We start from the raw sequence: 24,061 nt of genomic DNA, 5'->3' as shown, positions 1-24,061 counted from the left end.
ATTTGAAAATACTTGAAAATGAAGAAGGATCTTTTTAAAACTTGTTTTCATCTGTGATTCCTGAATTATTTACTTCAGGCTTTTCAAAATAATTCTGTAATAGGATAAGACATTGGTTTATCAATTAGAGTTAGATAGGCTTTCTTCAAATGAAAAAATTAGCCTTGAAAGTTAGGCTTTATATGAAAAATAAACTTCAAATTCAGTCTTGAAAAATACTCTGATCAAGTTTGGCAACAAAATTATGAACTGTAAGCAGATTAATAGGAATAAGTTGAAATATACATATAATTGTGAAACCTTGATCCAGTTTTGGGATTTATCAGCATCCAGCTTGTCACTTTGATTTTGTGAACAAAGATTACACTTTTGTCATAGATTATATATATATCTTACTTATCTGATGAACTGAAAGATCTCCTTTGAAATTCAAACAGGTTAGCACTGATCACTTATATTGCTTATTTTTTTGATTCCTCTCTTTTTTTCCTGGTCCTCTTTGTTGTTGTTCGTGTTTTACATTAATCCATTCCAAACAACTTACCTTAGTGTTTCTCATCTAAGTGTCTCAAAAGGTTAAGGGAAAAAAGTTGCACTAATAATAAGGAAATAAGGAGTGACTCTAACCAAAGCAAGCTGTACCAAGAGAAAGCAACTGTGATTCTTGTCTGTAATATGGGCGTCAACTTTAATTCAAAAACACCCATCTCCAGATGTCTGTGTAAGCAGTCTGTCAACCACCACCAGCAGAAGAGTGCCTGTGTACGCAACTGACCTCACTTAGCCTCCTCTGAAGTGCTTGCCATGTTGTTATCTATTTTTTGACTTGACTTTTTAAACTTCTTTCTTTGTGGCTACCCAAGTCTTACATTATCTTTCTACCTCTGTCTCATCAACTCTCCATCTCTTTTCCTGTCTGGTCTGAAATTCCGTATCTCCTCTCCACAGCAGCTCTCTAAAGTTCCCTGTCTGCTCCTTGTGGCTTACGTCGGATTTCTGCAGTGGAGTTGCTTAACTGCACAAGGATGAAGGCAAAATTTACTGGTAGAAAACATGGAGAGAAAACTATATTGTAGGCAAAAATCACAAAAAGCGGGAACAGCTTTCCTACCGTGGTGGCCATATGGATGACCACTGTCATCTTGTAGAGAGCATAGATCAGGGCTCGGCAAGGCATCGCACTGTGGCTCTGCACAGTGGGCAAGGGAGTGGGCAACCACTGGAGGTTTTGTGTTTTCCTTCAGCAGCTTCTTAAGATTATACCCTTGCAACCCAGCTCTGCTTCCGGGCACAGGGTATACCTCTGATGTGGAGGGTACTTCAGCTGGTTTTTCTGCTCCCGGAAAGGCAGCAGGCTCACAGGGTTGGCCCAAGGCATAAGCAGGACATGCCTGTACAGAAGCTTTGAGCACCCCTGGCATATAGCCAGTCTTAGGCTTGCCTCTAAACAGCAGCGTGGGCATTGGTGCAATCTCATCTTCCTCTACGCTGTGCCTGCTGGAGGTTGTGTGGAGATCTGCATACTAGCAACATGAGTGGTTGGGGTGGGAGAATGCAGGACAAAAATTCTGTCTGTAATGTAAGATTTGGTTCAAAATCAAGAACTGGTATCCAAAATTTCTTTCTCTTGCTGTGGATTATGTATCATCGTTGTTTGTCTTTGTTACAAACTGTGCGTGTGTCCAGTAGCTAGAAAGCCTACCATGAAGAGTTTAATATGATTGTGATAATGATGTTAAAATGTGTTCGGAGGAATATTGTATGGGTGTGAATTACTATGGGGGATTAAGTAGTGCAAGACATTGTGGATAGTTGTGCTTTTAGCACCTGAGGATGGGCAAAGTCAAAGCCTTTAATCCCAATACTCTGTGCTTACTTGGAAAAATGTTTGTCTGACTGCAGGCATGGAACCCGTTGTGCTGGAGAAGTGGCAGCCACGGCAAACAACTCACACTGCACAGTAGGAATCGCCTTTAATGCCAAGATTGGAGGTATGTGAAACAATCTCCCACCAAAAAAATAAGTAACCAAAGAGCCATTAGTGCTAAATGGTACATTCAGACCTTTCTCAGCAAGAGAAGGAGATATGTATAGATAACAAACCTAGCTGTGTTAACAAGTAAATCTCAGTTGTAGAGTGATCGTTAAATACCAGTACTGAAGGAGTTTGTCTGCAGTGACACTTCTCCAGTGCTTCCTGGAACACTGCCTCTCCGTACACACAGAAAAATAAAAAGCGAGACCTTTGATGAAAACATAAAACCCAGAATTAGGATATTTGAGTTTTCTCACAGATTCGGAGTTCTAAGTGATGAACTTTGACAAACCAGAAGTAAACGTACACATCAGGAATATTGCCTTGCATATTGATCCCAAACAAAACACTGTCAAAACATAAAACCTTTTTGTATTGTTTGGCTGTGGTTGGAGAGAATCTGCTTTTGATCCCTCTGTGTGATCCGATTATTGCCTGAAATACAAGATTGGATTGCACTTTTTTTTGTTCATTCAGCCAAGAGGTTCCAAGTGGTTTCTATGAATTCTTAGTCAATGGCTGCTCAATTAAGACCTTTGGCTTAATTTGTGGACATGACTATCAAGATGTCATCTGCATGTCTCCTAAGCTGTAGCCTGCCTGTGCCAGATTTTAATGCTTCAAGTGAAGTTTTACCCTGTACTTCTGATGAAATCATGGGATTGGTATATTGGCTTTCAGTAGAAAGACCTATAGCTCAAACTCATTAATTTTTTATTTTCTGTCCCAAAATAGAGTCCATCTGTGAAAACAGAAACATGTTTACCTATGTATACATCAGAGGACAGTTCAAAAACATGACCAGGCAGAGTTGAGGCCACGTTTCCACAATTAATAGTGCTGTATCTGTTCTCTACTGGTTCAGTACAAGTTTGATCCAAATCAAATGTGAGCACAGCTGCAATTCAAATTAGCCAAAGCACACAATGTCGTCCTAATGTCAGCTTTCTGTTTTCCTGCTGGCTTCAAGAGGATAGACAATACCTGATCCAGCATAAGGTTAGAGTGATGCAGAAAAACAATTTCCCTTCAGGTGGAGAGCCTGCCTGCACAAAGTTACCCTGTCAGAGTGGTTTAGAAAATCTGAACTGGACAAGTGAGTGAGTCTGTGGCAGATGAACAGGCTGTCTCATGTGGACATGGCATTTGGTCATGTACCAGCAGCTACGAAATCAGATTTATTACGTTGTCAAATCAGAGTCAAAGAAGAGATAGTGCACTAATAGAGAGAAAAGATGGCTTCTGGAGAAGTTTCATTTGTGAGTTGGATAGTCACACAACCTGCAACAGCTTGGGCGTGTCCTTGAAAAGTTCTCCATTAGTAACAGTGGCTTCTTAATAGGTTATTATTTATTAAGCATTAGGAATGTGCAATAATAATGTTTTAGAAACCCTCCGGGCATATTAGCTGAATCACAGTCTTTTCTTAATATAGTGTAAAAACTGATTTAGATGGAGATCACATGAATGCAGGTAATGTGAACAGTAAAGACTGTATATGCGTGCCTTTTATTTATTTATTTATTTAGTACGAAGAATACAACAGCCTTCAAGAAATTTCACTGGTCTAAGTGAAATAAAAATTTTATCCATTCTGTTTGTCACCGTGATTCTGTAGAGACATCACTAACACTCTTAAATGCTCTTAAAAGAAAGAGTAATAGCAGTGTGTAAACCTCACTTGAGGTAATGTACCACCTTTTAAAAGCATCAGCACTTGAAAATAAGACTTCAGGAGGCTCATCAGATAATCTGTAGAAAGTCAGAGGCAAGAGGGAATTCCAGGGTATCAGGAAGGGAGTTTAAGCTTCCTCTTCCACAAGGTGTGTATACTTAAGAGTTTCACTGCTGCTGACCTCTATTTGGCATGCCTCGCTCCCTTCCCTCAGAAAAGCCATAAGCTACACATGTGAATATGCACTGGTTGTGTTCCCTCTCCACAGGCCAAATAGAGTGTAAAAATGTTGAATCATACTATGCTGAACTAGTGTTCAGCTTGCTTGTTTCCCAGGAATTTAAAGACCCTCCTTGGGCCTTCTTGGAGAAGAAACTAGAGTCAGGCTAAAGCCGTTACATTCTCCTCACACAGAGGAGCACCTGCTGACAGTGATGTTGAATTTGCTCCACCAAGATAAGTATTCTTTATTTCAAACCAAAAAGCATCCCTGGACACGTAAGGTATATCAAGGAGATAAAGCAAAGGGGAAAAGAAATCCTTTCCATTGATATTCCATCAAATACTGGGAGCTGAACAAACCCGATTAATGATCTTTGTGATGGAAAGTCATTAACAAGATATCCACCAGTAATGCTCACTTTTTTTCTAAATGTGTTTGTACTCCTTGTCTCATTTCCACACATTTAAGAATGTCTCACCACAAATAGATCAAAAATAAGATCCTTAGAAAGTCTGAGCCTTCTCTTACAACAGTGTAAGCGAGGATGTAATCTGCAAATAAGAAAATTTGAGTAAAATTGCAATCTGGACCTTCAGTTCCTTTACAGGTTGTTGTGGGATGTTTCTTAGAGAAGATGATGCACTATGCCTGCAGTTTGTGCTTAGCTAAGCTAAACCCTTTCACTGAAAGACAAACCAGTGCACCAAAGGGGTAGATCTCTTTTTTAATGTGACTCTGCAGTAATCGCGCGTAGCAAATTACCACCTACAGAGCTTGTGAGACTTTTTATAGGAAGGGATGGTTACCATGTTGTTATTGTTGCAGACTGATTGTGGAAGTTGCAAAGCATCTGTGGGGATTTGGGTGCTTAGTTACTTGGCTGGGCTCGAGACCTGACAGGAAAACAGTTATACTGAATTATGGCACAACAGATGTAGATTGTCTTCAGCTGACGAGGAATTAGTTCAGCTGTTTCTTTAAGTCAGACGCTGATTAAAAACAAACATTTTAAAAGACAACTTACTTTCAGCTCGGTTTTGCATGTCTCCTGTGATTCATTGAAAGTTTGTTCTGACTAAAATGCCACTTACATTTTGGCAATTACTGCAAATATTGGAAAAAGTTTATAGAGCTCTAAAGTCTTAGGTGGAACAGTCTGCAAACGCAGTCTGTTAATTGCCTTCTGGACAGCTTTTGTTGTGCTATCACCACATGCCAAATGCAGTTTGGAGGTTTTGTGATCGGCAGAATTAACTACTCCAGACATTGGGGGTGGGGGGGTAGAAAGAAGAAGAAAGAAAGAAGAGAGAGAGAAAGGAATTATTTTTGTTTTAAATAGCCAATGAGTTGTCTATTGTTCAAAGTCACCCTTGAAGCACATCTGTCAGTTGTTGGCCAGAGAGAGCAACACCTAAGTCACAGCCTTGTCCGTGTTGCTTTAGATTTGACCACTTCACCATTAGCAAAAAAACCTGATGTGAATTACTTCAGGTGCCAATGGCAGAATTTGGAGTTACTGTTCACCGGGTGCATGTACTATTATTTAGGCTTGCTATTCAGTAACAGACATAAAGGGAAGCTTTATTTTCCTTCTTTCAAAAGCGGTATGCCTTTTATTGTCTTTACTTAGAACTAAATATATTTTAATGTGCTTGAAAGAAATTGAGAACACAACTTCCACCCATCATTAATTTTCTGAGATTATGCTGAGGAAGAAAAATAAAACCTGAGAATCTTAGCGTTGGTTTAATGACTTCTTTTATAAAGTAAAGTTCATAGTGAGATCACTGTTTGTAAAAGTTTATTATCTCACAAAACATGGGCAGCTTTTGTGTGAACTTAGAAATATGATCACTTTTCATTTTTGAGTCAATTAGAGTAAGGGAAAAAAAAAGACCCTCTATCAACAAAGCACCCCCTATGCCTTTTGTTAATTGGAAGTTAAGGTCCTGGTAAACACTCAAGTTACTTCAGGCTGAGCTCATGAGCAAAATGAAATGTGTCTGTAATTAAAAATATGTAAATTTGGCTTATAAATAGCAGTGGCCTTTTAAGGGGGAAAGAGCGTCAAATTTGTTAATTGTGGAAGTAATCATTACTCTGTACTATCATACAGTTACATGCTAATTATTATTTAATATTTAACATCCCTTTGATCAGATGTCACACTAGCTGTATGTAGGTCCTTTTTCTTGTTTAGGTTAAAACTGGCATCAGCGATTTTCTCAGTCAGAATTAACTGCAGTCAAAGTCTTACAGTTAGTCAAAAGAACAACTTTAAGATTCTCTCAGCTTCCAGATTTAAGCCTACCTTATTCAGTCTAGTGATCTTAAAACATCATGATGCCATTCACTTTAGAAGGGCTGGCACATTGACTTGTCCAAACCCACAAGAATGGATTCTTTTAACACAAGAATTTCAGATTATACCTTACAAAAGCTTCTTCTGCACAGAGGAGGATGTTCACAATATTGTAGTTTTAGGTTGAATAATGTTACATATAGGGTATTTGTAAGTAATTTCCTATAATCACCATGCTACTGTGTATGGTAATCGGTCTGTACACACGAGCTTTCTCCCCAGTTTCTTCTTTGCGGCCTCATATAATGAAGGAATAATCCCACTGTCAGCAGAGATCCTTTTATTACATCTGTCAACATACTTACGACTGTGAATGACTCAAATTAGGTGCTGCAGTTTCACTGCACTATAAAAGGAGAAAGAAAATCATATATTATCTTCGAGTGAGATATACAAACATTTCAAGGTTCAAGTCTTTTTTAAATTTTTCTTTAGCGTAAAAGTTTGTTGTTGGAAGTTTGAAGGCTGTGTAGTGGATAAATGATTTATAGATAATTTTTAAAACTTGAAGAAAGATCAAAATATTCCTTCCTTTTTTGTATTTTTTCATCTGGAGACTTTTTTCCATTGGAAAAACACATATCCAAACAGGTTTGTTTGTTTTTTTAACAACAGTAGAAATCCTTACGATCATTCAGTCCAATGTCCTACACAACAATTTTCTCGGGGCGGGGGGGGAAGGAAGCATTTTGGGTTGGTTGGTCCTGTTCATTGTATCTTTCATTCTGAAGGTGTACGGATGCTGGACGGAGACGTGACCGACATGGTAGAAGCAAAGTCTCTAAGCCTTAATCCCCAGCACATCCACATCTACAGTGCCAGCTGGGGGCCTGATGACGATGGTAAGACTGTGGACGGACCTGCTTCTCTAGCACGTCAGGCCTTTGAGAACGGCATCAGAATGGTAGGTTGGCATCAAAGTGTGTTTCCTAGATCTGCTCTCGTGTGCAAGTGTAAGGGTACACGTGCCCGGTATGTGCAAGTGCACAGCATGGGGAAGAGGAAAGGAAAAAAGAAAAGCTTCCTTTGTGTAAAACTACAAATGCATTTTCCTTCTATAGTGACCTGACGGTCAGTCCTTCCTGAAGTATCAGCTCTGTTCATTTTCAACTGGAATACATTATCCTCAGTGTCCTTCGAACTGCTCTGAGGTAATGGTGTAATTCTGCAAGAAAAAACAAGACTGAAAAATGCTACTTTGCACAGCAGTGCCAAGTCATCAAATCTGAATTGCAATGCAATTTTAAAGCAAAAGCCTTGACTGTTTTTCCTTCTTCCTTCCTTTCTTTCGTTGCTTTGTTTTGCTTGATTTCTTAATGGAAGTTTCATGATTTTAATAGGGAGTTGGGGTCTAAAAAAAGTCTACACCCACGTTTCTTTTAGCATTTATGTCTGGTCCCAGAGAACTTACACCCTATTTATAACTTACATATACATTTCTCTACAAGTCTGTGCTATTATGTTTTCTCTGTGATATAGCCCAGGGATCTTCAATAATACAACACAGAAAATCCCAAACGCCCCTATATGAAACACTCTAAGACCTTCTCAATTTTCTTTAATAATTCACTGTCAAACAAATAAGACCATAGAAAGAAATGAGTAGTTAGAGGAACTTTTGATGTCAGAGGCCAGTTTTTAGTTCTTCCTTTTACCCTCCTGCCTGTTAAATAGATCAGGGAATTCCTCATCTTCCAGTGCTCACACCTCTTTCCACTATATAGGACTGGTGGAAAGGATTTTAAAGCTTTGCACTTGAAGGTCTGAGCGTTATTTTGAATGCACCAGGAGACTTGCTGGTTCAGTGGTGGGTGGCGCTAGGATCAGCAGATAGGGGATTAATACAAAACATTTGTTTAAAGAGACTGAAACTGCTGGACCAAAGTGGAACTAGAATGTAGTTCTGGAACATGGTAACACTGTGCAGCAAGATTGGAAAGTGCAGCTATTATTGAAGTCAATAAGTGTTTTATCCAGGTATGCCAAGACTGATTTTAGCAAACTATAGCTAACATTCAGCCTGGAAGATTTGTGCGTGTAAGAGACAGCGTCTGCCACTGAGAGACTATATTAATTTAAGGTGTACCATAAAAAGCAGTCATAACAGCAAACAGGGACAATGGGTGCGGAGCGGTAATAGACAAAGTTACAAGAGCACCTGGTCAAGCTGACAGTCTGTATGCACAGTGCAGCATTTCAGATGATTTACAGTATACTTGGCTGTAAGTTGTAAATAAATACATCACAAAATTGATACCCAGTATCCCATAAACATTGCCTGAGCAGCACAAGCCTCGGAGGTGTGAATTCACATCTAATCACAGCTGCATCCTTGGCTTATTTCGGTTTCCTCAATGAAGTTGCATACATTTCTTACTCTCACCCCTGTCATCCCTGCCCCAAATGTGGATAATAATACGTGCTCAGCTACGCAGCAGATAAGTTAGGAAGAGCAATTACTGAAACACTAAACTAACGACAGGGACTGTGTGCTTCCTATTCTACGTGATGTTAAAGACATGTCTGTCAAACTCAGTTCTGTGAATGCTTTACTAACCACGCAGCCATGGACCGCTGCCTTCCTTTCAGTTGGTCATATGATGACCATTCAGTGCGAAGCTGCAGATTTACGCTTTTGCTTGTTGTACATTATGTAACATGTGAAGCCTGGCATAACAAAATACTCAAGCGTGTACTTTACCCTGCAAGAAATTCCAGGGGCTTAGCAGTTAAACACATTTAGGGACACTGATCGGTTCTTCCCCAGAGACCTCTACCGTATTTAGTGATCATTATTAAAATAGTTATTGAAGTGCTCTTAGAACAATATAACAAGTATTTAGAAGGCCAAATGCATCTCCGTTACTTCTTCCTGTGCATCATCACTCCTCCTTTCAGATGGAGTATCAGTGCTCCCCATCACCCAGCTAGAGTTTACTACTGTTTGACCACAGAGAAGAAAAACAATAAAGTGATGAAGGGAATCCTAATGGAACTGCGGGACGCAGGGGAACTTGAACAAAATAAGTTTTATGTTTAAACATATATATGTGTTAGTTTAAATGTCATATTTCATGTAGGTAAGACAATCAGGTAAGAATTTGGGTTCAGCCCAAATTTCCGTACCAGAAGAACTCAGCCATTTCCCCATTGAAATCTCAAACTGGGGATAAATCCGGTATAAATCAAGAATGTGGAATAATTTGCCAAGAGTGTGGATCTTGCCTACAAGCATTATTGTTCCACTGTTATTATTACAGCTGTAATATGAGAGGATACCCTACAGAACCCAGATGAATTTCATTTTACCAGCACATTGTTCTGTATTTTTAGTAAGTACGAGTATATAATGGAAACGTAGTATTTAATTTTAAAATTCTGAGGTGGTCTTTTTTCTGATAACAATGCAGAAAAAGAGTTTGGTATATTTTTTTGAGGAATAGTAGAAGTCATATTTGATGCAAGTCAAATAATTATTTTTACAATTTAGCTTCCATTTCATTTTATCAACTTTTTGTTCTGCCCAAAGTTGCCCATGCAGAGTTGAATAGACCTAAATATTTCCATATATTTGGAAATTTTGTCTAGCTCTGACTACGAAAGGTTTTTCATTTCTACTAAGGAAATAAAAGTTCTCTTTAAAACTTACATAAAATCATACTGGTAAGAAATACAAAATGTTTAAGGTTAATCTCTAGTTTTCACTCTTTAAATTGTAATATAGACTGAAAGATTGTAAATGTATGTCTCAGTTACCACCTCCTTAATAGGCTTAGTTTCCAGGCCAAAAATTACTTTAAGATTAACCTGTTCTTGTTCTTTTTAATAAATCATGCCTTTCCGTGTTCAGATAAAGGTACTTTTTCTAAATTTCCTTACACTGTCATAAGATGTGTCATTTTAAAAGATGAGGCAAATGGGAGAAGAAAAGACAAAATACGTCTGTGCCAAAATATTCCTAAAATCAGATCATTGTCCAAGGTAATGACTAGATACTCAGCCAAACATAGATTTCTCCAAGCAGTCACAGTAATTGTTCAAATAATAATAGGCAGACAAAAATGCTTATTACGTTGTGTACAGATCTTGACCTGCCTTTTTTAGAAACACTGAACTGAACAGTAATAGTATTACATCTAGTATAGCACCTGTGATGTAAATTAAAGTATTAATTAAAGTACCATTTAAAGTACAAATTAAAGTAAACATTGGTACAGAAAAATTTGGCAAGACCTTCTTTCAGATCTAAACAAAGTTTCAAGATTGATGTTCTTCATTTATTGTGCATATGCACACACAACTGGATATTATTTTTTAAAAATGGGACAGCAAAGGGAAAGGTTAAGATTTTTTAAAAGCATCTGAAAAGGAAATTATGCTCAGCTTGTTTAATTAGGAAAATCAAAGGTGGTGCTTAATAATAACTTTGATTAGAATATAATTAAACTGAATTATTACTTCTTTTTATTATACTCATGAAATAAAAATGAAATGGATGCAAGAGCCACAGTTTCTTAATCAGTTTGCTGAGAGACTGGGATCAATGAAAAAAATGCCTCGTTTATCTTTAGTGCATGTTATTCCAATTAACAGCTCATGCAGGGTGTTTTAGAACTATTATTATTTTTAAATCTGCTGAGCTATTATGATTACTTCTTCCAAATCCTGCAGAAAATAACAAAGATAAATGACTGTACGGTTTTTCCGTAGAGTCCCACAGAGACAGCACATGCCATGAATTGAAATAGACAAATCTATTTAAAGAAAGGATACTGAGTAATAACTGAGTTTATGAAATTACAACCTAACCCACAAGTTAAATATGCTTTAACAATTCTGCCCAGGATCAAGGTAAATGAAGATGAAACCAATTTTTAAACCTGTCTCAAGTACCATGATTTTCTGTCATCTTTAAGGTATTTTGTTTAATTCTATTAAATTTACATACTTGAGTTCAAAGAGAAATCTTGGAGACTTTGTTATCAAACAATTTCTATGCAAATATAAAAGCTCCCTTTATATCATGCTTCCAGTTGACAAGGTCCTTTTCTTGGAAACAGTGTAGTCACAAGGGTGGAAAATTCTAGAGGCTTGTGTTTTAAATACCAATGTATCAGAAGTTGTAGACCTAATAACCTCAAAAATAATTCCATTATAATCATGCAGAAATTTCCTGAAAAAAATCAAATGAAGGGCAGTATATCCAAAAGTAACATATTCAAGAAAAGACTAGGTATGCAATGTCATATTTCACCTTGTGTTCAAGAACAAACAGACTTAACATTGCAAAACATGACTGTGGCCAAATCATGTAGTAAGACTGTGCTGATTCTGGGACAAAACGGAGAATACAAAAGCCTTTCCTTGATTCAGAAAAATAAAACCAAAGTGCCATTAGATTTTAAGATGACTGTCTGTATCTCACAATCTATAAGCACAATGGTATAAGCACTTGAGAGACTTAGGCTCGCTGGTTCATGGCTCTCTGATACAGCATTCAGGCTAGTTCATTTCTATTCATGCAAATAAGCCTGTTATTCTGGGATCAGTCTCAGCATTACTTGGAGAGTAATGCATTTCAGATATTCTGACTTGTTCTTTCGCTGCTGTTTGGCAAAGACCTAATAGTCAAATTTCTGGATATATGACCCCTGTTGATATTTTACATTGTAGGGTTTCAGAGAGCTGGTTATCTCACCTCTCCAAACGTTTCCCCAACTGCATGCTTTATGTTGTACCCATAAGGTAGTCCAAATCAGCGACAGGGCGGGTCATCCTTAATACAACCTAAGAGGCAGGGAAGTCTACATGGAAAATTTTGGCTTTCTGCCTGCATTGGCTCAGGGGCCTTCATCTTATTGCCATGACACCATTCTGTTTAGCAAGCTGGACACAAGCCAAAATGTTTGATGGACATTAATGATCAGATGCTGTGTGGCTGAACCTCTTGTGAGAACTCGGCTTGGTGCCTTCCCTCCCATCATCACTGCCCCTTCTCATCTCTCTCGCTTCACCAACTTTGGCTGCAGAGTGTGTGTTCAAAGTGTTTGCTGGGAGCAGAAGGCTCTCTTACAATCACTAAACAAGCCTACTACCCACATGCAAGAGAGAGAAAGGCAAGGGAAGAAAAGGGAAGAGAAGAAAAGGGAAACTAAAAAAGAAAGAAAAGTATTTCATGTATTTTATTATTATCATTATTATTATTACTATTATTTTTATTATTACTACTACTACTTCTACTCCAAAAGTGGAAGAGATTGTTCATAATTTACAAGTGTCCAGACAAAGGTTTGCTGCCTGTGTTGTACAACAGATGTTTCTGTTCAACTTATTTGTCCTGTCATCACTTCTCTGCATCATTCTGAGTAGGATGTGTTGCCTACACAAAGAGGAGTTATTCTGTTCTGCTTTGCCAGAGAATTGCACTATAAAAATCAAAGACAGAAGTTACTGCAAGAAGACTTCCAGTCAAATGTGTCAAAATAACTTCCAAAATGGCTGTCATTTTATACACTGAAATATTGTGATGCACAGAGGTGAAGACCAGATTTTTTAAACTGTGTATTGTGTTTGTTCACCTTGTACAGCTGCCGTCTGAGACTGAATAACACAGATCTGTGTGTATGCGTATCTCAGATCGTATATGGATGCGTTTTGCATGCACAAGACCTCCTGCACATTTCTAATTAGTTGGCCAAAAACTACTTGTTGAAGATCCATCAGAAGAATTAGTGCTGTGCTTGGGGAAGGTCTCAGAAGACATGGCTTCCAGTATGCTGATGTAACCTAATGTTAGGTCCTGGCATTTATTTGTTATATGATTTGCATATATTCTGTGTATCCCTATTGCATCTATGATGTAATATCTGAACATGTGATGTTATAGTTACTTCAACATACCAAGTTAAACTTTGGGTGGCTCTGTACTACAGGTGGGTGCTGACTACGTACCAAAACTGGAAAAGTCGTATGGCGTTTTAGCATTGTAATTCTTCCTTCTGACGTCACGAGACGTAGCATCATTGGCTTGAAATAATATTTGTAGTTCTAACATCAGAAAAGGTGATTATCGTCTAGTCCTGGCCTTCATCATAAGCCAGATCAGCAAAATTTCATCCAATTATTACTGCATCAATATTCTTGTTTTCTTCATTCATCTATTATTTTCTGTTTTCTGTACGTCTTTTGGGAAGAGTCAGTCTTGACTGAAACCTGCTATGTCCATGACTGTGCAAGTCACTTGCAACCTTCACTATTAAAAATATATAGCTTGTTACTCATCTAAATTTCTTAGTTTCCTTTCCACTGCAAAGTGCCTCTTCTGCTATATTTATGGTGCATCTTACGGTGTTAGAAATCTCCACATGTAAGTAATTACAGATTTTGGCCGAGGGATCTCTTGGATAAATTAAATTGGAACATAGGGACGTAAGACAGGAAATGACCGCGTAGGTCATCCAGTACAGTTCTCTACTATCACAGGCATCATGTGCTATAAATAGATTCAGCAATTTCTATTATAGAATGAATTAGAAATTTTTTCCCCTCTATTTCTGTTGGGAGACCGTTTCACAGCCATCACTAACCTATTGGTTAGAGACTTTCTTCTACGTTACAGCCAGGTTTACTCATGTGCAGTTTTTTGCCCATTTGTTCCAGGGCCAAAATTGTGCTTCAATTTAAATACCTTTTCTCCTTCCATTTTTCTTTCTGACGTATTTATAGAACACAGTCCCCTCTCAGACTTCATTTTGATGTGATAGACAAGCCACACTCATTAATCGCTTAAAAAACAGGCTGTACATCCCCTTGCTTATCAGAGTGGTGCTTTTCTCCACATCTTCCAGCCCGATTTGTTTTCTTGAATCCAGGTGATCGTAATTACTAGATTCACTAACATGTTCATTCTTTTTATGTCAAAGTCACCTAATAACTTTGTTTCCCTGGGTCATCCTTAAAATACTCTATTCATAACTTCCTTAACCATCGTGTTTCTCGAGCACAGCCCACATCATCTCCGGTGCAACCATTTCCACCTCCACCTCACTGTTACATTAACCTTCATTTTCTTTTGTTTCATTACTGATTCCATGGAGGCTCATAACATGTTTTGCAGAAACCAGACAGACTGGTTCTAATACATTTCTCTGCGTAAAATAAGTTATCAGAGAAAAACTTAACAGATATACCTGGAATTCTGAACTGCGTGTTGCATTTTAACCTGTTTCCATTAATGCTGGTGCCTCTTACTGTCCTTCAAAATCTGTTCTACAGCCTTAACAGTAATGTTTTGTATTTTCAGTTTCCTTCTGTTAGTCAGAATTTCCAAACCGTAGTTCATTCCTGTAGTTCTTTCTGAAATACAAAGTGTTTCCCAGCATTATTTTTTCAAGTGTGGATACCAGAATGGGGCATGGAAGTTACAGCCTTCTCTATGCACGCATAGTACTGTTTCCCTATTCCCTGCACATGTTTATATTCACCCTGCTCACAGATCCAAGGAGCAGACTAAATTTTAGGGCAGCTCATTGCCAGTTGGTTATCTGCCATGACCCTAAACTCCCTTCAGATTCACCGCTTTCCAAGAATTTGCCCACCCTCCTGTATGTCTTACCAGCAAGCTTCATTTCTGGGTCCTATTACCTTGCATTTGGGTGATACACATATCTCAGGTTGTCTTAATGGCTTTGCAAATGTGATTTATACTTGATATGATTTAGTTTTCTGCAGACTGAGATTGCCCAGCAAAGATCAGGTTAGGTGACAACCTTAACACATCATTAAGCTAATAATAATTCTTTGCTCTACCATTTGCACATAGTTAGCAACTTTCAGCATTCAGCGAAAGTAGAATTAGGGATATTGCGTTCCAGTACATGAAATAGAGTTTAGGTTCAGTGATACCTGGATGAACTTTGATACTATGCACTTTATTTTCTTTTGGAAATATATAAACAAAGCTAACCTTAAAATTTCTCTCCTTTGCTTTCTCTGAAAAGTGAGCTTTTCCACAGACAGTCAACGTGTAGTACAAAAAAAAAACACAGAAAAAGAACTAATATACCAGAAATGTTCTTACATTACATTCAGTGGAATATACAAATCCTAAAAGGCAGGAAAATTTGGAATGACAGTTGCAGGAAAATATACCTCAAAATGTCCAGTTTCCTTACAATGTCACAAAGTGTACTGGAAACCAAAACTGTTTAGTTACCTCATCCCATTTCACACATATATGGAAACCGTTGTAACAAGCCAGAATAGCATTACTGCTTTTGGACTAGCATTACTGCTTTTGGACTTCTTGTCAAAAGTGGCCTCTGGTTTTGGGTGCCCAGTCTGAAACAGGTGATATATTTGAACATAAAAAACCACACCATTCTTGTTGTGGGGTAAATCTTAATTTGGAAAGCCAATACTGAAAAGCAGCTTTGGCAAATGGGTCTCTTCCCATACACTTAAGTATATACATTCCAGAGAGTGCATTTTTGAAACACGAATCTGGTTACTTTGTGTGGGCAAATCACATACCCACTTTACTCATATACTTGAACAATAGCAGAATCTATGTATTTCTACATGTCGTGGGAAAAAATAGATTTCTGAAAGGCTAATTGCTGGAAGTTTGGCCTCAAGAGTTTTCTGTGCATAGAATTTAACACAAGTTTAAGGCACAAAACCGTGAGGGCAATGATTTTGCACACAGCCTAAGTGTGTTGTTTCCTCCTAAACGAATGCCATGGGAGACAAACTGCACGAAGCGATTACTGCAGTCCTCAGTCTGCAGAGGTAGAAGTGGAGCAGCCTTATTTTCCTGCTCATCTACTGAAACGAGCTAAATTTGCAGAAAATTTGAGGTTCTTTGTTGAACTTCAGAAGTTAACAGACATCTCAAAACGTGAAGTTTTCCATAAGGAAGAGTCTGACGTAAGCAGTGAAACAACTATGTGGACCTGGTGGCCATGGACTCCTCTCTAGAGTGTTTAATCAGACGGGAGTTTAAAGGCAATGAGAATGGCCTGAACCCGCTCCATAGAATGGGTGTTTGTGTGTGAAGTCCATCCCATATCCAGTCCTAACACAGATATCTTTCTTGTGCACTGCTTGTTTACTTTGGCTTTGCATGCAGAGGCAATTTCACCTATCATTGACTAGAGACTTTTTGTGCAACAGAAATTTTGGAAAACCCAGCTCTTGTTTTATCACAGGTGTTTACAATGTACAGCTTGCTTTATCTCAGTAACAGTATCAGCAACAACAACAATAGAAATGATAATATGGAGAGACAGCCTGAACCAGAACTGCGATTCATGCAGCCCTGTAGCTGGCTCTATTTTGTTTAGGAAAATGAGAAATTCATTCCAGCATTCCACAGGTTCAGATTTCAGGTTTCAGCCAACACTTCTTTTCGTTGCACTTTAAGCACTAATTATAGCTCTGTGGGGAATATCTTGGAGCTGTTTAAGCTGTTGTTCTAGTGAAGAGTAAAATAAAAAATACACCACATGCAAGGATGCATGTTGAAATGTTCCACTGATATATCCCAGTAATTATTGTGTTTATGCATGGGTGCTTGTGGTTATTCAATATGTTATTTTTTATGCACACATTAAAATATTTTCACGCTTCAGTATTTTGAAGGTATATCCTATGAGCTAATAAAATACATTTTTCCTTCTTTTTGTTGTGATTAATTATTTTGTATTTCCTTTTCTTAATTAAGAAGCTGGTTCAGAAGTAGCCAAAAAGTTTTAACTTTATTAACAACAACTTGCCTTTTCAGCAATATAAGGTAATCATTGCTTTCTGTAAGGAGTGACAGATTTTTGCGTTGTATATGTATTGTGTGTATGCCTGTTCCAGCACTAGGAAATATTTTCTTGACTTCATAGTTTCCCTAAGAGTAAAAACATGACTGCTAATATAAAAACGCAGGACTTAATTTTTAGACATATCCCTCAAATATATGTCTTTATTTATGTACACCTGTTAGGCTTATTACTCGTTTCTTCATAGATGTCATAGGTGCACATTTTTAATGAATTGGTGCACAAATGTGAGTTTTTCTGAGAGCACGCATACCTCAACAGAATTCATGGCCTCAGAAGTTTCTCCATTTATTCATGAATTTTTGCTTTTAATACCCCAGGAGGCTGTTTTAATAAAAAATAATCTGTTTGGCTATCTTCTGATAGCACTTTGGAATTGCTGGCTTGGACTCTCAGCTTACCATTATCTGTTTTGGAGAGGTGCCTACTTTCAAGTGAGAGTGTTGTACAATCTACAGAAGAGTCTTTTAAGGGAGGTGTGCCAGACTATTTTTCATTCCTAGATTAGAGGTTAAGTGGACTGGTAGAAACTCAGCAGGAGCTGGTAGGTGCTGCTTCTCAAAAGCAAAAGGCCGCCAGTCAGCAGAATGGCAGCACTGTGCCTCTACACAGGGCAGCGGCGTCCAGCTCCGAGGGAGCGCAGAAATCAGGGGAAGCTGGAAGCAAAGAGATGCTGCCTCTCACAGGTACATCTCTCAGGATGCCGTGACCCTTGGTGCCTGACCCTACAGTGGTTGTACTGTGCTGCACTCAAAATCATGCCTGCATGGTAGGTTTTTTAGGTCTCCAGAGTGCTAACCTCTGTTTTGCACATTCAGTTATGAACATTTCCTCTTTAGGAATTAGTTTTTAAGGAAGAGGTCATGCCATGGGCTACTTTTTCCAGCTTCCACATCAGGATCAATTTCACTTCCCGGCAGTAGTTTTTGTTCTTGGAGGCATTAAGTAATTTTAGAACAGTATTAGGGAGAATAGAGGAAATTAAATGTTTAGGCTCTAGGTGTGGATAGTGCCCCTCCTTCTCTCTTCATTTTTAGAGTTTCAATATTTGTTTTCTGCTCATGGGTGTGGGATTTCTAGCATATTGCTGCCGAATTACCTCTTCCTGGCTGCAACCCCTGTACCTCTAATTACTCCAGGGCAGTGGTTCTGTCCTCTGCTTTTCCTGCTCCTTCACATTTTCTTCCCTTTGCCTTGGTAAATCTGGTCACTTCCATAGAGACAGCGACTCACCCCATAGGCGGGGAGGGTTATTGGGGCATTCGATTCCTGGGCAGGAAAACATCAGGATTCACAGGCTGGATTAAGGCAGCTTGACTTGTAAAGCAGTGAATGAACGTACAGTCTAAACTTCGTAAAATAGTGTGAGTAAATCTTGCTCCACTGGCTCAAACTACACTCATGGAAACTGTTTTTATTAGATGGAAGTGTGCTGGAAGCAACTTGAAAGTATATGGGGCTGCTGGTTGTCCTTAGATGAGTGTGTGAAGACCTCTACCTTATAATGGCTGCCAGTACCACTAAGGCATTCACTCATAAAGATGTGGTTTATATGTATACACACACACATACACAAACGCACGCACTTGGAGCGGGGGATGTTCTTTTAATAGTGTTAGGAAATTCTGCAGATGTCATTACGAACATGTTCATACTGGCTCTGGTTCTTGGCAGACTAACCCTTCCGTGCTGTTCAGCTGGAAAAAAAAGAGCTTTCATATCCCTTATCCTGCTCGCAACTTGCTGACCAAGGAAAAGGAGGCACTAGCAGAAAAAAGTGGGAATGCCCCAAGATTTTTGTGCCATGCTTTTACAGGTGCAATTTCTGCCTTGGGGCCTTTTTGTCAATGACCTGAGTCTATTTCATTCAAGGTCAGCTGTGTGTTGAGCACACTGGCTTTGCCCAGGAAATGTGCTAGAAAATTGGACTGTGGGTAGGTCAATAGCAAGTCTTAGTTGTCAGTGAGAGACTTTTTCTTTTCCATAATGGAACAGTTGATTTTTTTTTTTTTTAATTATCTGACATTTTATGCAGTTTAAGAAAGTAGGCAAAACAAAAGGAGAACATTTCATAATAGTCTGACATGTGCACTGACAAGCACAAGTGCAGTTATGGACACCTTGCAGAGTTTGTAAGAGGGAGTCAGTAGCTATCACTTCAAATGCAAGAGCAGAAACAACATTGTGCCTAGGGGGAGAGGTAAATGCATTTTTAACATCATGGGACAACCACTGAGCGTACTTTGCTGCGCACCCATTCCACCCCGGTCTATGCCTCTGCTATAGTTCACTAACTCTTTTAGTTTTGCTCAAGTTGTACCCATATGGTTTGTAAATGCACCTTTGCTTTTGAGTAATAAATGACACATGGCTTCTTTGGCAGCTCAAGGCTTGACTTTTCATCTTGACACTCTTGGGCATCTGGCGGATGACAGATGATAGATTTAGACAAACAGTAAAAGCTACAGAGTGCCTTGCATGTGTGTTTATCTTAACTTTGTAACACGGTCCAAATGTTATTTAACTTTATGTGTTTAAAGGAGACCAATTGGGAATGGCATTCACATACAGTAGGACAGCTGATGCTGTTGCTCTAATTACTTGTTTGGTATAGTTACTAGCAAGTTTATAATTTCCTGAGCATGACTGGGTCTATTGAATTAAAGCAGGGTGTTTGGAAACAGGGAGAAAGAGGAAACCAAATGGTAGCTTAACAATAGGCAGTAAATGTAAACCAGAACGTATTTACTTGACACATTATTTTAGGTGGGTTGAATTTAGTTTTGGGGGCTTGCTTTTTTTTTTTTTTTTTTTTAAGGCTGCCATTTTCTTTGCCAGATAGCTTCTAGGAACAAGATCTTTAGCACGTTTTCTAGACTGAAGGTAATGCTGCTATTTTCTGTGAAATGCTGAGTTGTTAAATGCACAGTATTGCAATGTGTTAGAGGGATGGGAATTCTTTCTTTGTATGTATTAGAAAATACTCCTTTCCATTAGTCAGCGCACCTTGTACTTATTTTTCTTTGCAGTAAGAGATGTCAATCCTTTATATTTTGCAGGAGACATTACTTTTGAAGAAGTATTTGTTATTATTTGTTTACAAAAACTTAGCATGGAAAGGTAAATTTGGGTGGAAATGGCTGTTCTTTTTAAAGCCCTGTCATTACTATTAAAACCTAAATTGGTGTTTATTATTTTTAAATACTGCATTGCAGAATTTCTAACATCCATTGGCATGTTTTCATCAGGACGACATTTTGTTCCAAAAATGTATTCACATATCTGTTTCTGCAGCTCATTTTTCATTATTAGTACAGCAGCATAGGTATGCATCTAAAGAAATATAGACACATTCTCTGTGCAGAGAAGCTAATAATTCAAGGGTTGGTCCTGCAAAATTTACACAAAGTACAATTCTACCCTGCTGTGAAAAGGTTTTCACTGCATGAGTGGGACAAATCATTTTGTACTGCTGTTTGCAGACAAAACCAGCTGATGATGACAGCAGAAAAATGACAGGTGGACTGTTATTGATAGGATATTTTCCTGCATGCATATGTTTTTGAGAACTTTTTTTACAAGATTTTTTTTAAAGAGTGGAAGATAGACTTTTAGACAAAATATTAAGATAGTTAGATTTCATTTTTCTCCTCCTTGGGTTACCCTGAATTGGTTTGATTACCCTGAATTCTCATTTCTTCTCTCTTGGTTGTATTAGTGGGTTACTCTGAATTTCCCATGGGGTATTGATTTGGCCAAATGTAGTTACGTAACACTGGCTTTCGCGAAACACATGTAAAGAAGAAAAATGTAAAATTCTTCAGATAGCAGATACTTTTTTTTGTGAAAACTCATCAAAAAAAGGTTTTGATTGAATATTTTGGCATGTTCTGGAGGTAGAAGTGTGTCTGTATGATATGCTTTTTTGTGTGTATTCTACCTGCCTGTACATATATTAACATTGTTGGGGTGTGCGTGTATGTAGAAGAGAGAAGTTGTTTTTTAAGGGCAATGTAGGACCAGACAGGAATCTGTACCTGACTCTGAAACAGGTCTCAGAATTGACGGACAAGCCAAAAATGACCATAGAGGAGATGGAAGATGAAAGCGAATAATAGAATATTGCTGGGAAGAATGATCTAATTGCAAGAGATGATGGGATGAAACCAAAACACAACCAGTAAAAATCAAGCAAGAGCACATTAAAAAGTAGAGAGCCAGCGTATCTTTTGCGTAATCCTCCATCCCATTCCCCAGAAGCATACAGAGGGCCCTAATTTCTGGCTCCCTGAGCTGCTGGGATAATAAATCAGTGAATATGCATGCAATAATCTTTCCATTTACCCTTCCTTTTGTCTGTCTCATCAGATGTTTTCGGAATGGAGGGGTAAGAAGTAAAGATATGCAAAGGGAGATGACTAGACAGTAGAATGAAAGAGAAGTGGTTCGTAAACCAGTTCCAGCCCCATGAAGTTGCAAAACACATCCCACTGGCTTTGGGAGGCTCTGAATCAGACCCTGCTGCTGAGAAAAGCAGGCAGAACAAGAACCCCAAACGGAAAGGGGGTTTTGGATTCGCAAGATTTCATAATGTGGGGAAGGAGAGCTGTAACACTTCGTAAAGGTTGTCTTAAAACAACAAAAAATGTCACTATTTTGCATCTTTTTGTTAGTGTAGTAGCTAAGATCAACTAAAGGAAGTGAAAGAAGTTGAAAGAGTTACACTTCCCGGCTGGTCAGACTGATCTTGTCTGGAGAATGTGGATTTCATAATACATTTAACTTGGCACCCTGGGATTTTTTTCTCTGCTTGAAATGTCTTTTTAATGAGAAGTTGCATTTTGGAGACATAACCTTATGTAAACACTAGCCAGGAGAACTTGATATTTAACTTACTTTGCTGGAGAGAAGAGTCTCTCCAGGTAGTATACTTTTATTAAACTCACAAAATTAAATGCATCAATGTTTGAGAACTCAAGCCTGGATTGTGAACTGTGAGGGGTTTTTGTCTTACATTGATGTAGGTTCAGTTATGCTTAGCGCAAAAAGCCCTAGCAAAACCCCTCTGAGCATCTGGATTAAATGAGTCTTTGGATTGCTAGTTGTTTAAGCTTGACCTGGTAGATGTCTTTATGTTGTTTGTGGTACACAATTGCACTCTGTTTAGGAAAAAAAAAAAAAGACCAAACAAACAAACTCCTGCCATGGCCAAGCAATTAATTCATGCACAGAAAGTGGTGGTTTATGCCTTGTAACATTAATGTATCATACACAGGGGTGGGCCTACCCAAAAACCGGGTAGATACTACATGATGAGTTGCAAGCAAATGAGGTATAAATGAGACTGTTAACGTAATTATAACTGAGAAGGATGTCCCATGCTTTGAGAGAATGTCATGTAAGAAAAGGTAACACAATTTAGCTTAATCAAAGACAAGTTGGGTGAACCTTTCTATCTGAATGGTAAAGTGCTTCCAGATAGTGATAATTAATGCAGATCATACAGCTGCATGAATCTGAATTTCATTCATTGGCATGAAATATGTAAATATAAGTCAGGAAAAGCCCAATTACTCATATATCCAAAATTCTCAGTTCCCGTGTATCAGCAATACAGGTTACTGATCATCTTCATTTTTCATATCAATGCCTATATAAGAGTACTGGCACCACCAAAAATGTTTTGATTCATTTGGACACTATATAACTTCGGTGTATTAAGAAAATGTCAAGGTGAGGTTGCCTATTTTTAAGTCCTCATCTGAAATTATGAATACGCCTAAGTAACTGCCCAACTAGTCATATATTTAAAATACCGTGCCGAACTAATGCTTTAGTGCTTCATTATAATAGATTTGTAAGAATCTTTTATTTTTGTCCATTTTTGTTTGTATATTGTGTTGTGCATTTAGCATTCATAATGGACCAGATGGATTGGACTAGATGACCTGAGGTCCCTTCCCACCTTAGGTATTCTGTGATTCTGTGATTTATAGTGTCTGTGAAACAACGATGCTCTGGTTCACAGTATATAATGCTACCAAAACAATACCTAGTGCCACCAGGCAACCCAAGAAGAAACAGCTGAGAGCTCCCTAATAAATGAAAGGTGTCGTGCATTACAAAGGGATTTAGTTTCAAGATTGCTATTTCTTTTCCTTTTCCAACCCAGTATGATGTTTTAGTGCTTCTTCTGAGTCTTCAGCACCTCTTTCTTGGTACGGCTTGACAGCATAGATGCAGAGCAACGAACAGACACTGTATAAAAGTTGTTTCTAAAGCTGTGTTCATACCACTCATTTTCTGAATTTTTCTGATGTCTGATTCTGAACCCTGCTAAATCCTGTTTTCATTTCAGATTCTTCTCAGTAAGCTAGTTTCTTTTATTGTCTTTCTCTCATCAGATGTCTTTTTGGGGGAAAAGACCTGTTTGTTAAGCAGGTGAGGGGGAAAAGAAGAATTATTAGTTAAATCTTTTGTGCTGTTTCCCAACAGGGACGAAGAGGCTTAGGTTCAGTCTTTGTTTGGGCATCTGGAAATGGTGGAAGAAGTCGAGATCACTGCTCCTGTGATGGCTACACCAATAGCATCTACACTATCTCCATAAGCAGCACAGCTGAAAGTGGGAAGAAGCCGTGGTATCTGGAAGAATGTGCATCCACACTAGCTACAACGTACAGCAGCGGGGAATCCTACGACAGGAAAATAGTACGGTTTTTAAATTTTTTTTTATGCATGTGGGTTCATGTTTTGCATAGTGACTTTGGGGGGAGGGATAGAGAGACAGCTCATTTATACTAATTAATGGACTGCTTTAGAAAAAAATCATATGTGTGCAAGTGCATTTAACCCCAATGTGTTACTCGGTTGGAGTCACCATACCGCTCTTTGAAACCAGCATGGGTATCTTTGCATAGAATCATAGAATCATAGAATC

At 38.4% G+C, this 24,061-nt stretch overlaps 1 protein-coding gene across 1 annotated transcript; it reads left to right on the top strand.

The window, feature by feature from the left end:
* Positions 1 to 1,902: 1,902 nt before the first annotated feature.
* Positions 1,903 to 23,832, top strand: LOC104071745 (proprotein convertase subtilisin/kexin type 5-like; the record flags this gene model as incomplete). Its single annotated transcript, XM_009578596.1, has 3 exons — positions 1,903 to 1,991; positions 7,027 to 7,199; positions 23,620 to 23,832. Coding segments are annotated over 3 exons (475 nt in total), but the record flags the coding sequence as incomplete, so codon positions are not given.
* Between the last annotated feature and the right edge of the window lie 229 nt (positions 23,833 to 24,061).

This window comes from Fulmarus glacialis, unplaced genomic scaffold (assembly GCF_000690835.1).
Source record: "Fulmarus glacialis isolate BGI_N327 unplaced genomic scaffold, ASM69083v1 scaffold14720, whole genome shotgun sequence".
Lineage (NCBI taxonomy): Eukaryota > Metazoa > Chordata > Aves > Procellariiformes > Procellariidae > Fulmarus > Fulmarus glacialis.
The sequence above is the reverse complement of the archived record's forward strand: the minus strand, read 5'-3'. Positions and strand labels throughout refer to the sequence as shown.